This window comes from Oncorhynchus kisutch, linkage group LG11, assembly GCF_002021735.2.
Source record: "Oncorhynchus kisutch isolate 150728-3 linkage group LG11, Okis_V2, whole genome shotgun sequence".
Classification (NCBI taxonomy): Eukaryota; Metazoa; Chordata; class Actinopteri; order Salmoniformes; family Salmonidae; genus Oncorhynchus; species Oncorhynchus kisutch.
The window spans coordinates 88,111,925-88,128,737 of NC_034184.2; the positions used below are offsets into that span (position 1 = coordinate 88,111,925).

The window sequence follows — 16,813 nt, forward strand, 5'->3', positions numbered from 1 at the left end:
CCTTACCTGATACCCTAGACCCACTTCAATTTGCATACCGCCCCAATAGATCCACAGACGATGTATTTTCCATTACTCTGCACACTGCCCTATCCCATCTGGACAAGAGGAATACCTATGTAAGAATGCTGTTCAATGACTATAGTTCAGCCTTCAACACCATAGTACCATAGTACCAGTATCAAGCTAACCAATAACCTCAGGGCCCTGGGTCTGAACTCCACCCTATGCACCTCGGTCCTGGACTTCCTGACGGGCCTCCCCCGGGTGGTGAAGGTAGGAAACAACACCTCCACTTTGCTGATCCTCAACACAGGGGCCCCACAAGGGTGCGTGCTCAGTCCCCTCCTGTACTCCCTGTTCATCTATGACTCCAACTCAATCATCCAGTTTGCAGACGACACAACAGTAGTAGGCCTGATTACCAACAATGACGAGACAGCCTACAGGGAGGAGGTGAGGAACCTGTGAGAGGGGTGCCTGTAAAATATCCTCTCCCTCAATGCCAACAAAATGAAGGAGCTGATCATGGACTTCAGGAAACAGCAGAGGGAGCACGCCCCTCTCCACATGGACAGGACCGCAGTGGAGAAGCTGGAAAGTTAAGTTCCTCGTTGTACATATCACTGACAATCAGAATTGGTCCACCCACACAGACAGTGTGGGGAAGAAGGCGCAACAGCGTGTTTTCAACCTCAGGAGGCTGAATACAATCGTATAATAACCAGATGTCCTGTATAATCTAATGTATATCAACCAGAAGTCCTGTACACTCTCATATTCTAAACAGAGTATTATTGTCAATTCAGGAGCTGCTAACTAGATAATCTGAGTGGTTTTACCAGTTCTCTAGCGTGTCTGCACAGAGCCATGTCGGGATCCAGTTTCTCCAAAACAAAATGGTTCCTCTCCTTCAGCTGGTTTCTCAGGACCTCTCCCTTTATCAAGTATATATGAGCCATGTAGGGAATGTTCCATACACCCCTGAGAAAAGAGCGAGAGCAGAGACCATTTGCATATTGTTACAACATTGCCAATAATATAATATTTGAAATGTCTATATTATTTTACAACTATTGTGAGTGTTATGTGTACTGTTCATTTTTGATTGTTTATTTCCCTTTTGTATATTATCTATTTCACTTGCTTTGGCAATGTAAACATATGTTTCCCATGCCAATAAAGCACCTTGAATTGAATTTAAATTGAGAGAGAGGAGAGAGAGATATGGATTGAGAAATATATAGAGAGACCAGAGAGAAAGAGAGAGCAGAGATAGAGCGAAAGATAGAGAGAGAGGGTTTAGTTTTAGTACTGACAATACTTCATATTAATGAGCTGCAATACAGATTTTTCATTATATTCAACATGTCATGATCTGGAACATGATCACTCTCCTGGTTTAGGAAGAGAAGTCTGGAACATGATCACTCTCCTGGTTTAGGAAGAGAAGTCTGGAACATGATCACTCTCCTGGTTTAGGAAGAGAAGTCTGGAACATGATCACTCTCCTGGTTTAGGAAGAGAAGTCTGGAACATGATCACTCTCCTGGTTTAGGAAGAGAAGTCTGGAACATGATCACTCTCCTGGTTTAGGAAGAGAAGTCTGGAACATGATCACTCTCCTGGTTTAGGAAGAGAAGTCTGGAACATGATCACTCTCCTGGTTTAGGAAGAGAAGTCTGGAACATGATCACTCTCCTGGTTTAGGAAGAGAAGTCTGGAACATGATCACTCTCCTGGTTTAGGAAGAGAAGTCTGGAACATGATCACTCTCCTGGTTTAGGAAGAGAAGTCTGGAACATGATCACTCTCCTGGTTTAGGAAGAGAAGTCTGGAACATGATCACTCTCCTGGTTTAGGAAGAGAAGTCTGGAACATGATCACTCTCCTGGTTTAGGAAGAGAAGTCTGGAACATGATCACTCTCCTGGTTTAGGAAGTGATCACTCTCCTGGTTTAGGAAGTGACCACTCTCCTGGTTTAGGAAGTGACCACTCTCCTGGTTTAAGAAGTGACCACTCTCCTGGTTTAAGAAGTGACCACTCTCTTGGTTTAGGAAGTGATCACTCTCCTGGTTTAGGAAGTGACCACTCTCCTGGTTTAGGAAGTGACCACTCTCCTGGTTAGGAAGAGAAGTCTGGAACATGATCACTCTCCTGGTTTAGGAAGTGATCACTCTCCTGGTTTAGGAAGTGATCACTCTCCTGGTTTAGGAAGTGACCACTCTCCTGGTTTAGGAAGACAGAGGTCTGGTTAAGGAAGAGAGATCTGGTTTAGGAAGACAGAGGTGTGGTTTAGGAAGACAGGGGTGTGGTTTAGGAAGACAGGGGTGTGGTTTAGGAAGACAGGGGTGTGGTTTAGGAAGACAGAGGTCTGGTTTAGGAAGACAGGTGTGGTTTAGGAAGACAGGGGTGTGGTTTAGGAAGACAGGGGTGTGGTTTAGGAAGACAGGGGTGTGGTTTAGGAAGACAGAGGTCTGGTTTAGGAAGACAGGTGTGGTTTAGGAAGACAGGGGTGTGGTTTAGGAAGACAGGGGTGTGGTTTAGGAAGACAGGGGTGTGGTTTAGGAAGACAGAGGCCTGGTTTAGGAAGACAGGTGTGGTTTAGGAAGACAGGGGTGTGGTTTAGGAAGACAGGGGTGTGGTTTAGGAAGACAGAGGTCTGGTTTAGGAAGACAGGTGTGGTTTAGGAAGACAGAGGTCTGGTTTAGGAAGACAGGTGTGGTTTAGGAAGACAGAGGTCTGGTTTAGAGAGGTCTTTCCTTTACGGTTTATTTTACACACAACCATTCACTCACATAACCCATAAACCCTGGCCCTGACAACCTGGTAAACTAACTAGTAACCCATAAACCCTGGCCCTGACAACCTGGTAAACTAACTAGTAACCCATAAACCCTGGCCCTGACAACCTGGTAAACTAACTAGTAAGCTTACTAGCAACCCATAAACTCTGGCTCTGACAACCTAGTACACTAACTAGTAACCCATATATCCTGGCCCTGACAACCTAGTAAACTAACTAGTAACCCATAAACCCAGGCTATGACAACCTAGTAAACTAACTAGTAGCCCATATACCCAGGCTATGACAACCTAGTAAACTAACTAGTAACCCATAAACCCAGGCTATGACAACCTAGTAAACTATCTAGTAACCCATAAACCCAGGCTATGACAACCTAGTAAACTATCTAGTAGCTTTCACAGTTTAAAGGTATACTTTTGTGGCACTGTGGCTTCCATGAAACAGATCAGTGTGTGAGAAATACTCCTACATTTACAAATCACCCAGAATGTTGATATACAGGAGTGATGGTTTATAGGAAGAACCCGACCCCATTGGTTGAGGACAGGACACTCACACACGCTTGCTCTGCACGATGTCGATGTAGTCTTCAGAACGGGCATAGTAACCATCCAGACTCAACGCCCCCCAGAAGTTGGACCACAACTTGCCATGACGAGTGACAAGGGGACCAATTATTTTCCTGTCAGAAAAGAGAAGAAGAAGAAGAAGAAGAAGGAGAAGAAGGAGAGGTAAAGACTCAGGGGGTATATATATATATATTTGATATAGAGGAGACATAACCCACTCTATTAAATTATTCAAAAAACAGGAACAGTTTACATTTAATTTTCATTTATTATTATTTCATTTAGCTAGAAAATAATAAGGGATTTATGTCAACAGAGAAAAATGGCCTCACGTGTGCTACCTACAGTATATCCCACCAATAGAATCCCCATACTTTAACGATGACAGCTTCTCCATCCTAGAGAGGAATTTTATTTTATTTTTTATTTCACCTTTATTTAACCAGGTAGGCTAGTTGAGAACAAGTTCTCATTTGCAACTGCGACCTGGCCAAGATAAAGCATAGCAGTGTGAGCATACAACAAAGAGTTACACATGGAGTAAACAATTAACAAGTCAATAACACAGTAGAAAACGAAGGGGGGGTCTATATACAATGTGTGCAAAAGGCATGAGGAGGTAGGCAAATAATTACAATTTTGCAGATTAACACTGGAGTGATAAAAGATCAGATGGTCATGTACAGGTAGAGATATTGGTGTGCAGAAGAGCAGAAAAGTAAATAAATAGAAACAGTACGGGGATGAGGTAGGTGAAAAGGGTGGGCTATTTACCAATAGACTATGTACAGCTGCAGCGATCGGTTAGCTGCTCAGATAGCTGATGTTTGAAGTTGGTGAGGGAGATAAAAGTCTCCAACTTCAGCGATTTTTGCAATTCGTTCCAGTCACAGGCAGCAGAGTACTGGAACGAAAGGCGGCCAAATGAGGTGTTGGCTTTAGGGATGATCAGTGAGATACACCTGCTGGAGCGCGTGCTACGGATGGGTGTTGCCATCGTGACCAGTGAGCTGAGATAAGGCGGAGCTTTACCTAGCATAGACTTGTAGATGACCTGGAGCCAGTGGGTCTGGCGACGAATATGTAGCGAGGGCCAGCCGACTAGAGCATACAAGTCGCAGTGGTGGGTAGTATAAGGTGCTTTAGTGACAAAACGGATGGCACTGTGATAGACTGCATCCAGTTTGCTGAGTAGAGTGTTGGAAGCCATTTTGTAGATGACATCGCCGAAGTCGAGGATCGGTAGGATAGTCAGTTTTACTAGGGTAAGCTTGGCGGCTTGAGTGAAGGAGGCTTTGTTGCGGAATAGAAAGCCGACTCTTGATTTGATTTTCGATTGGAGATGTTTGATATGAGTCTGGAAGGAGAGTTTGCAGTCTAGCCAGACACCTAGGTACTTATAGACGTCCACATATTCTAGGTCGGAACCATCCAGGGTGGTGATGCTAGTCGGGCATGCAGGTGCAGGCAGCGACCGGTTGAAAAGCATGCATTTGGTTTTACTAGCGTTTAAGAGCAGTTGGAGGCCACGGAAGGAGTGTTGTATGGCATTGAAGCTTGTTTGGAGGTTAGATAGCACAGTGTCCAAAGACCGGCCGAAAGTATATAGAATGGTGTCGTCTGCGTAGAGGTGGATCAGGGAATCGCCCGCAGCAAGAGCAACATCATTGATATACACAGAGAAAAGAGTCGGCCCGAGAATTGAACCCTGTGGCACCCCCATAGAGACTGCCAGAGGACCGGACAGCATGCCCTCCGATTTGACACACTGAACTCTGTCTGCAAAGTAATTGGTGAACCAGGCAAGGCAGTCATCCGAAAAACCGAGGCTACTGAGTCTGCCGATAAGAATATGGTGATTGACAGAGTCGAAAGCCTTGGCGAGGTCGATGAAGACGGCTGCACAGTACTGTCTTTTATCGATGGCGGTTATGATGTCGTTTAGTACCTTGAGTGTGGCTGAGGTGCACCCATGACCGGCTCGGAAACCAGATTGCACAGCGGAGAAGGTACGGTGGGATTCGAGATGGTCAGTGACCTGTTTGTTGACTTGGCTTTCGAAGACCTTAGATAGGCAGGGCAGGATGGATATAGGTCTGTAACAGTTTGGGTCCAGGGTGTCTCCCCCTTTGAAGAGGGGGATGACTGCGGCAGCTTTCCAATCCTTGGGGATCTCAGACGAGATGAAAGAGAGGTTGAACAGGCTGGTAATAGGGGTTGCGACAATGGTGGCAGATAGTTTCAGAAATAGAGGGTCCAGATTGTCAAGCCCAGCTGATTTGTACGGGTCCAGGTTTTGCAGCTCTTTCAGAACATCTGCTATCTGGATTTGGGTAAAGGAGAACCTGGAGAGGCTTGGGCGAGGAGCTGCGGGGGGGGCGGAGCTGTTGGCCGAGGTTGAAGTAGCCAGGCGGAAGGCATGGCCAGCCGTTGAGAAATGCTTTTTGAAGTTTTCGATAATCATGGATTTATCAGTGGTGACCGTGTTACCTAGCCTCAGTGCAGTGGGCAGCTGGGAGGAGGTGCTCTTGTTCTCCATGGACTTCACAGTGTCCCAGAACTTTTTGGAGTTGGAGCTACAGGATGCAAACTTCTGCCTGAAGAAGCTGGCCTTAGCTTTCCTGACTGACTGCGTGTATTGGTTCCGGATCAATCCTTTCCAGCCTCAGGAACATGTCCTAGTCTGTGGCGACCTAAATGCCAGAATCGGACAAGAACCTGACACCCTCAGCACACAGGGGGACAAACACCTACCTGGAGGTTACAGTATTCACTCCAAAATATGACCCCCTAGAAACAACTATGACAAACCTACCAACAGAAATGGGTCACAACTTCTGCAGTTATGTCGCACTGTACATAGTCAATGGTAGGCTTCGAGGGGACTAATTTGGTAGGTACTCTTATAGCTCATCCCTTGCCAGTTATAAATTAGATTATTTTATCACTGACCTCAACCCAGAGCCTCTCAGACCGTTCAGTCAGCCCACTGACACCCCTATCAGATGACAGCAAAATCCCAGTCTCTCTGAACAGAGCTATAACTCAATCATGAAGCATCAAAGCCAAAGGATGTGAATAATTTTAAGAAATGCTATAGATGGAAGGAAAGTAGTGTGGAAACCTACAAAAAAACAATTAGGCAACAACAAATTCAATCCCTTTTAGACAACTTCCTGGAGAAAACATTTCACTGTAATTTTTTAAATTTAACTAGTTAAGTCGGTTCAGAACAAATTCTTATTTTCAATGACAGTCTAGGAACAGTGGATTAACTGCCTTGTTCAGATCAACAGATTGTTACCTTGTCAGCTTGCGGATTTGATCTTACATCCTTTCAGTTACAAAGACCACAGCCTCCTAGTCATAGACTGTTCTCTCTACTACCACATGGCAAGCGGTACCAGAGTGCCAAGTCTAGGACAAAAAGGCTTCTCAACAGTTTTTATCCCCAAGCCATAAGACTCCTGAACAGGTAACGAAATGGTTACCTGGACTATTTGCATTGTGTGCCCCCAACCCCTCTTTTTACGCTGCTGCCAATCTCTGTTTATCATAGACGCATAGTCACTTTAACTATACATTCATGTACATACTACCTCAATTGGGCCGACCAACCAGTGCTCCCTCACATTGGCTAACCAGGCTATCTGCATTGTGTCCCACCACCCGCCAACCCCTCTTATTAACCTACTGCTACTCTCTGTTCATCATATATGCATAGTCACTTTAACCATACCCACATGTACATACTACCTCAATAAGCCTGACTAACAGGTGTCTGTATGTATAGAGCCTTGCTACTGTTATTTTGAAATGTCTTTTTACTGTTGTTTTATTTCTTTACTTACCTACACACACACACACACACACAGACACACACACCTTTTTTTCCACACCATTGGTTAGAGCCTGTAAGTAAGCATTTCATTGTAAGGTCTACACCTGTTGTATTCGGCGCACGTGACAAATAAACTTTGATTTGATTTGAAGTCAAACACTCTAACCACTAGGTTACATGCTGCCTTCACCTTCACCTACACCCCACCTTCACTTCACCCCACCTTCACTTCACCCCACCTTCACATTTTCACTGCATATATTTGACTTTTCAGCTTCCCTATCAAATCAAAAAATTGCAAATCAGACAACCTAAGAAAATCAACAACAATGACAAATGATTTGAAGAAGAATACAAAAACCTAAAAATGAAATTGCAAAACCTATCCAACCAAAACCACAGAGACCCAGAAAACCTGAGTCTTCGCCTTCACTATGGCGAATCAGTAAAACAACACAGAAATACACTACGGAAAAAGAAGGAACAGCACGTCAGAAATCAGCTCTATGTAATTGAATAATCCATAGAATCTAACCACTTGGGACACACTAAACAAACAACAACACAAATAGTTATCTATCCAAAACAGAGATGTCTGGATAAACCACTTCTCCAATCTTTTTTTGTCTCTTTAACAAAGAACAAACAGCAAAAACATATACATGATCAAATACAAATCTTAGAATCAACTATTAAAGACCAGAACCCACTGGATTCCAGAACACATTGGATTCCAGAACACACTGGATTCCAGAACACACTGGATTCCAGAACACACTGGATTCCAGAACACACTGGATTCCAGAACACACTGGATTCTCCAATTACATTGAATGAACTACAAGACAAAATAAAAAAATAAAAAAGACCTGTGGTGTTGATGGTATCCTACATTAAATAACAAAAATATACAGACCACAAATTCCAAAACTTAAACATCATCCTCAGCTCTGGCATCTTCCCCAATATTTGGAACCAAGGACTGACAACCCCAATCCACAAAAGTGGAGACAAATTTGACCCCAATAACTACCATGGGATATGAGTCAACAGCAACCTTGGAAAAATACTCTGCATTATAATTAACAGCAGACTTCTACATTTCCTCAGTGCAAACAATGTACTGAGCAAATGTCAATTTTATTTTTTTTACAAATTACCGTACGACAGACCACGTATGCACACCCTAATAGACAAACAAATAAAAACAAAACACCTCACATTGGATAAAGAGTTATTCTTCAATGAGTCGGGACTAAGACTACTGCACGACACCCAGCCAGGACCCAATCCCCGTGATTTACTGGAGAAGGAAACTGAGATTTCAAGGCAAAAGATCTGGGTGCCTTGCGAGGATCAGGCAACGAGTGGTTAATCTGCCCTCTGTTCTGCTAGCTAATGTTCAATCGCTGTAAAATAAATGGGACGAACTGAAAGCAGGTATATCATTTACCATAATATATTAAAAACTGTAATATCTTGTGTTTCACCGAGTCATGGCTGAACGACGACATTAAGAACATAGAGCTGGTGGGTTATACACAATCGGCAAGACAGAACAGCGGCCTCTGGTAAGACACGGGACGGGGGCCTATGTATTTATGTAAACAACAGCTGGTGCATGATATCTAAGGAAGTCTCAAGGTTTTGCTCGCTTCGTGATAAGCTGTAGACTGCACTATCTACCAAGAGAGATTTAATCTGTATTTTTTGTGGCTGTCTACATAAAACATGCTGTATTCCACCAAAAAAACAGGAAAACGCTCATCCAGAGGTGGTGCTCCTAGTGGGCGGGGGCTTTAATGCAAGGAATCTTAAATCAGTTCTACTGAATTTCTATCAGCATGTTAAATGTCTAACCAGAGGGAAAAAACATTCTGGACTACCTTTACTCCACACACAGAGACACGTACAACACTCTCCCTCGCCCTGCATTTGACAAATCTGACCATAACTCCATCCTCCTGATTTCTGTTAACTTCTTCGATATAGGGGGTGCTTTTTTAATTTTGGGATGAAAAACGTTCCCGTTTTAAACAAGATATTTTGTCACGAAAAGATGCTCGACTATGCATATAATTGACAGCTTTGGAAAGAAACCACTCTGACGTTTCCAAAACTGCAAAGATATTGTCTGTGAGTGCCACAGAACTGATGTTACAGAAATAACCCAGATAAAAATACAATCAGGAAGTGCCGCATTTTTTGAAACAGCCTCATGGCAATGACTCCTTATATGGCTGTGGAGGAGCTAGGAGTCAGCTTACCTTTTCCACGTTTTCCCCAAGGTGTCTGTAGTATTGTGGCGTATTTGTAGGCAAATCATTGGAAGATTGACCATAAGAGACTACATTTACCAGGTGCCCGTTTGGTGTCCTCCGTGGTAATTATTGCGTAATCTCCAGCTGCGTGCATTTTTCCATTTGGTTCAGAGGAGAAACCAAACTGCCACGAATGACTTATCATCGAATAGATATGTGAAAAACACCTTGAGGGTTGATTCTAAACAACGTTTGCCATGTTTCTGTCGATATAATGGAGTTAATTTGGTTAAAAGTTAAAAGTTTTGCGTTGTAATGACAGAATTTTCGTTTTTTTTTCTTAGCCAAACGTGATGAACAAAACGGAGCGATTTCTCTTACACAAATAATATTTTTGGAAAAAATGAACATTTGCTATCTAACTGAGAGTCTCGTCATTGAAAACATCCGAAGTTCTTCAAAGGTAAATGATTTTATTTGAATGCTTTTCTTGTTTTTGTGAAAATGTTGCCTGCTAAATGCTAGGCTTAATGCTATGCTAGCTATCAATACTGTTACACAAATGCTTTGGTTAAAGCATATTTAGAAAATCTGAGATGACAGTGTTGTTAACAAAAGGCTAAACTTGTGAGCCAATATATTTATTTCATTTCATTTACGATTTTCATGAATAGTTAACGTTATGGTGATGAGCTTGAGGCTATGATTACGCTCCCGGATACGGGATTGCTCAACACTAGAGGTTAACAAGCTAAAATTATAGCAGGAAGCACCAGCGACTTGGCCAATAAAAAAGTGGTCAGATGTAGCAGATGCTAAACTACAGGATTGCTTTGCTATCACAGACTGTAATATGTTCCGGGGATTCTTCCGATGGCATTGAGAAGAACATCACATCAGTCACTGGCTTTATCAATAAGTACATCAAGGATGTCGTCCCCACAGTGACTGTACGTACATACCCCAACCAGAAGCCATGGATTACTGGCAACATTCGCACGGAAGCTTATAACAAATCCCGCTATGCCCTCCGATGAACCATCAAACAGGCAAAGCATCAGTACAGGAATAAGATCGAATCATACTACACCGGCTCCAACGCTCGTCGGATGTGGCAGGGCTTGCAAACTATTACAGATTACAAAGGGAAGCACAGCCGAGAGCTGCCCAGTGACACGAGCCTACCAGATGAGATAAAGTGTGACGAGTGTCAGATATGTTAAACTTCAAAAAAGCTTGGAGGAAAAAATACAAACATTACACAAATAAATTTGGCAAAAATCACGCAAATTTCTTTCCACCGTGGGGTGAGACAGGGATGCACCCTCTTCTTTTTTGTTGTTGTTGAATTTTACCCCGTTTTCTCCCCAATTTCGTTGTGTACAATTGTTTTAGTAGCTACTATCTTGTCTCATCACTAGAACTCCCGTACGGGCTCGGGAGAGACGAAGGTTGAAAGTCATGCGTCCTCCGATACACAACCCAACCAAGTCGCGCTATGAGACAAGGATATCCCTACCGGCCAAACCCTCCCTAACCCGGGTGACGCTAGGCCAATTGTGCGTCATCCCCCACGGACCTCCCGGTCACGACAGAGCCTGGGCGCGAACCCAGAGTCTCTGGTGGCACAGCTGACGCTGCAGTACAGCGCCCTTAACCACTGCGCCACCTGGGAGGCCCAAGTCCCACCCTCTTCAACCTATATTTCAACGAATTGGCGCGGGCACTAGAACAGTCTGCAGCACCTGGCCTCACCCTACTAGAATTTGAAGTCTCCTGTTTGCTGATGATCTGGTTCTTCTGTTCCCTACCAAGGAAGGCCCACAGCAGCACCTAGATCTTCTGCACAGATTCTGTCAGACCTGGGCCCTGACAGTGAATCTCAGTAAGACAAAAATAATGGTATCCCAAAAAAGGTTCAGTTGCCAGGACCACAACTACACATTCCATCTAGACACCATTGCCATAGAGCACACAATAAACAATACATACCTTGGCCTAAACATCAGCGCCACAGGTGACTTCCACAAAGCTGTGAACGATCTGAGAGACAAGGCAAGAAGAGCCTTGAGGGGCATGCTATGCCATCAAAAGGAACATCAAATACGACATACGAATTAGGATCTGGCTAGAAATGCTTGAATCAGTTATAGAACCAATTGCCCTTTATGGTTGTGAGGTCTGGGCTCACCAAGCAAGAATTCACAAAATAGGACAAACACCAAATTGAGAATGCATACAGAATTCTGCAAAAATATCCCCCAAGTACTACGTAAACCACCAAATAATGTCTTTATTCTTTTGAAACTTGTGTGAGTACAATATTTACTGTTCACTTTTTGCTTATTTCAATTTTATTTATCCATTTCACTTGATTTGGCAATGTACACGTTTCCCATGCAATAAAGCTCTTTACTTGAACTGAGAGAGAGATAGAGACAAGGGGAGAGACAGAGACAGAGTGAGAGAGACAGAGAGGAGACAGAGAGGAGACAGAGAGAGAGAGAGAGAGAGAGAGAGAGAGAGAGAGAGAGAGAGAGAGAGAGAGAGAGAGAGAGAGAGAGAGAGAGAGAGAGACAGAGAGAGAGAGAGAGAGAGAGAGAGAGGAGACAGAGAGGAGACAGATAGAGTGAGAGAGACAGAGAGGAGACAGAGAGAGAGAGAGAGAGAGAGAGAGAGAGAGAGAGAGAGAGAGAGAGAGAGGAGACAGAGAGAGAAAGGAGACAGAGAGAGAGAGAGAGAGAGAAAGGAGACAGAGAGAGAGAGAGACAGAGAGAGAGAGAGAGGAGACAGAGAGAGAGAGAGAGAGACAGAGAGGAGACAGAGAGGAGACAGAGAGAGAGAGAGACAGAGAGGAGACAGAGACAGACAGAGATAGACAGAGACAGACAGAGAGAGAGAGAGACAGAGAGGAGACAGAGACAGAGAGGAGACAGAGACAGACAGAGACAGACAGAGAGAGACAGAGACAGAGAGAGACAGAGAGAGAGAGAGACAGAGAGAGAGGAGACAGAGAGGAGACAGAGAGGAGACAGAGAGTGTGTAATTCTGCCAAACAGGATATAACTAGGTGTCATTTCCCAGTCAGCCATCAGATATACTGGGTGTCTTAGTGGTGTAACGGACATCCTGCAGCTCAGAACCCAAAGTGTCCCGGGAGGACTGCTACCAAGTGGGTAAAGCTAGAGCAGAACCTCACTGGGTCATATTACAGTAAACCAGACATATGCTGAATTCACACAGGCATTCTGCTGGCCAGTTCCTAAATGGTGGTGGGAAGACACAAGGCCGCTCGGTGTGAGTTTGCATTTAAATGTGCGTGAGACATAGACACACATCCCCGCTGTTGGAGCTCAAACACTATATTTTTAAAGCCACGAACATCACGAAGAACGGAGCTAAAACAACTTATATAGGATGCATTACCATAAATTACAGCGTTCATCTACAATATGGAGACAATGCAGGAAATGGGATGGACGACAAGGAAATACTGAATGTCCAGGAGAGTAGACAGATTGGAGAGTTCCCATGGCCTCTTTAAATAACCCAGAGGGCTTTCTCTTCGGGCCTCCAGGGACTTAAATAGCACCCTGTTCCCTATGTCGTGCCCTACATTTTGACAAGGACCTACAGAGCTATAGGGATTAGAGTGCCATTTGGGACTCAAACCAGGGCTCCATTCTGTCACAGGTCTGCCACCACCACAAAGACATCTGGTTTAAAGAGACAACACTTGAACAATCAAGAGGAGGGAAAAGAGAGAAAAGACAGACATAGACTGTATATAACAGACATGGACTGTATATAACAGACATAGACTGTATATAACAGACACAGACTGTATAAAACAGACATGGACTGTATAAAACAGACATGGACTGTATATAACAGACACAGACTGTATAAAACAGACAGACTGTATAAAACAGACAGACTGTATAAAACAGACATAACCTTCAACAGTAATATAACCTTCAGCAGTAATATAACCTTCAGCAGTCAGCAGCAATAATATAACCTTCAACAGTAATATAACCTTCAGCAGTAATATAACCTTCAACAGTAATATAACCTTCAGCAGTAATATAACCTTCAACAGTAATATAACCTTCAGCAGTCAGCAGAAATAATATAACCTTCAACAGTAATATAACCTTCAGCAGTAATATAACCTTCAGCAGTAATATAACCTTCAACAGTAATATAACCTTCAGCAGTAATATAACCTTCAACAGTAATATAACCTTCAGCAGTAATATAACCTTCAGCAGTAATATAACCTTCAGCAGTAATATAACCTTCAACAGCAGTAATATAACCTTCAGCAGTAATATAACCTTCAACAGTAATATAACCTTCAGCAGTAATATAACCTTCAACAGCAGTAATATAACCTTCAGCAGTAATATAACCTTCAGCAGTAATATAACCTTCAACAGTAATATAACCTTCAGCAGTAATATAACCTTCAGCAGTAATATAACCTGCAGAGTTCCTTATGGCCAGCAGCATTAACACAATAAGAGTCCCTGTTCCTTATGGCCAGCAGCATTAACACAATAAGAGTCCCTGTTCCTTATGGCCAGCAGCATTAACACAATAAGAGTCCCTGTTCCTTATGGCCAGCAGCATTAACACAATAAGAGTCCCTGTTCCTTATGGCCAGCAGCATTAACACAATAAGAGTCCCTGTTCCTTATGGCCAGCAGCATTAACACAATAAGAGTCCCTGTTCCTTATGGCCAGCAGCATTAACACAATAAGAGTCCCTGTTCCTTATGGCCAGCAGCATTAACACAATAAGAGTCCCTGTTCCTTATGGCCAGCAGCATTAACACAATAAGAGTCCCTGTTCCTTATGGCCAGCAGCATTAACACAATAAGAGTCCCTGTTCCTTATGGCCAGCAGCATTAACACAATAAGAGTCCCTGTTCCTTATGGCCAGCAGCATTAACACAATAAGAGTCCCTGTTCCTTATGGCCAGCAGCATTAACACAATAAGAGTCCCTGTTCCTTATGGCCAGCAGCATTAACACAATAAGAGTCCCTGTTCCTTATGGCCAGCAGCATTAACACAATAAGAGTCCCTGTTCCTTATACACCCCATAACAAGTATGTAAACACTGTGCATGCATGTTAGATCATTGGGCTTCTGCCTATAAGACAATTCCCCTGAGTAGAAACAGCCGCAACACTATAAAGACATCATCCTGTTCTGTTCAAATGGCCTGATCAAACCCAAACCCTTAACCCTAACAATACCATACCGGTTCTGTTCAAATGGCCTGATCAGACCCTAATCCTTAACCCTAACAATACCATACCTGTTCTGTTCAAATGGCCTGATCAGACCCTAACCCTTAACCCTAACAATACCATACCTGTTCTGTTCAAATGGCCTGATCAGACCCTAACCCTTAACCCTAACAATACCATACCGGTTCTGTTCAAATGGCCTAATCAGACCCTAACCCTTAACCCTAACAATACCATACCTGTTCAAATGGCCTAATCAGACCCTAACCCTTAACCCTAACAATACCATACCTGTTCTGCTCGATGAGGAGCTTCAGGGTCTGCCTGTTGGTGAGCATCACGTCAGTATCCATACTGAGGTAGAAGTCACAGCCTGGGTCCTTACGACACAGCCCCCTGGTTTAAAGAAATGGAGGAAACAAAACATCTAATCAATCATTATTGATCAATTCGACTGACAACATGATGGTAGCCTGATGCGCTACCAAGCACATACACTGACATAAATCGTAATTTGCAAGATAGAGATTATTAGATCCTAAGTAAAACACTACTCTCTGCTAATTCTATGCTACAGAGAGTTAGTTCTCAATGAGCCTGTTAGTTAGTTCTCTATGAGCCTGTTAGTTAGTTCTCTATGAGCCTGTCAGTTAGTTCTCTATGAGCCTGTTAGTTAGTTCTCAATGAGCCTGTTAGTTAGTTAGTTCTCAATGAGCCTGTTAGTTAGTTCTCAATGAGTCTGTTAGTTAGTTAGTTCTCAATGAGCCTGTTAGTTAGTTCTCAATGAGCCTGTTAGTTAGTTCTCTATGAGCCTGTTAGTTAGTGGTGGTGTTCAGTGGGTTTAGTTCTGAATGACTTGGTGTGTTCAGTGGGTTTCCTGTCTAAATTGCCTCCTTGGCTAAAACAGTTTTTTATCCAAGACAAACTGTAGATCTGTTTCAGGCTAAACATTTGACAGATATGTATTTGTTTTCTACCTGAATATATTTTAAATCTTTTGACACCAATACAAAACCTTTATATGTAGGTGCTCCTAATTTGACACCATTTCCAACTCAACATCAGAGTGACTGAGCTTCCGTTTCCAACTAAACATCAGAGTGACTGAGCTTCCGTTTCCAACTCAACATCAGAGTGACTGAGCTTCCGTTTCCAACTCAACATCAGAGTGACTGAGCTTCCGTTTCCAACTCAACATCAGAGTGACTGAGCTTCCGTTTCCAACTCAACATCAGAGTGACTGAGCTTCCGTTTCCAACTCAACATCAGAGTGACTGAGCTTCCGTTTCCAACTCAACATCAGAGTGACTGAGCTTCCGTTTCCAACTAAACATCAGAGTGACTGAGCTTCCGTTTCCAACTAAACATTAGAGTGACTGAGCTTCCGTTTCCAACTAAACATCAGAGTGACTGAGCTTCCGTTTCCAACTAAACATCAGAGTGACTGAGCTTCCGTTTCCAACTAAACATCAGAGTGACTGAGCTTCCGTTTCCAACTAAACATCAGAGTGACTGAGCTTCCGTTTCCAACTAAACATCAGAGTGACTGAGCTTCCGTTTCCAACTAAACATTAGAGTGACTGAGCTTCCGTTTCCAACTAAACATCAGAGTGACTGAGCTTCCGTTTCCAACTCAACATCAGAGTGACTGAGCTTCCGTTTCCAACTAAACATCAGAGTGACTGAGCTTCCGTTTCCAACTAAACATCAGAGTGACTGAGCTTCCGTTTCCAACTAAACATCAGAGTGACTGAGCTTCCGTTTCCAACTAAACATCAGAGTGACTGAGCTTCCGTTTCCAACTAAACATCAGAGTGACTGAGCTTCCGTTTCCAACTAAACATCAGAGTGACTGAGCTTCCGTTTCCAACTAAACATCAGAGTGACTGAGCTTCCGTTTCCAACTAAACATCAGAGTGACTGAGCTTCCGTTTCCAACTAAACATCAGAGTGACTGAGCTTCCGTTTCCAACTAAACATCAGAGTGACTGAGCTTCCGTTTCCAACTAAACATCAGAGTGACTGAGCTTCCGTTTCCAACTAAACATCAGAGTGACTGAGCTTCTTGATT

The 16,813-nt window shown here is 43.3% G+C and overlaps 1 protein-coding gene across 2 annotated transcripts in view; it reads right to left on the reverse strand.

The window, feature by feature from the left end:
* plod2 (procollagen-lysine, 2-oxoglutarate 5-dioxygenase 2) overlaps positions 1–16,813 on the reverse strand; it is a 145,278-nt gene that overhangs the window by 27,951 nt on the left and 100,514 nt on the right. For both annotated transcript variants that reach the window (XM_031836447.1, XM_031836446.1), the window contains exons 11-13: positions 15,034–15,138; positions 3,367–3,492; positions 843–984 (exon numbers count right to left, since the gene is read on the reverse strand). In XM_031836447.1, coding sequence (XP_031692307.1) covers positions 843–984; positions 3,367–3,492; positions 15,034–15,138 — 373 coding nt within the window. The remainder of the gene's footprint in view (positions 1–842; positions 985–3,366; positions 3,493–15,033; positions 15,139–16,813) is intronic.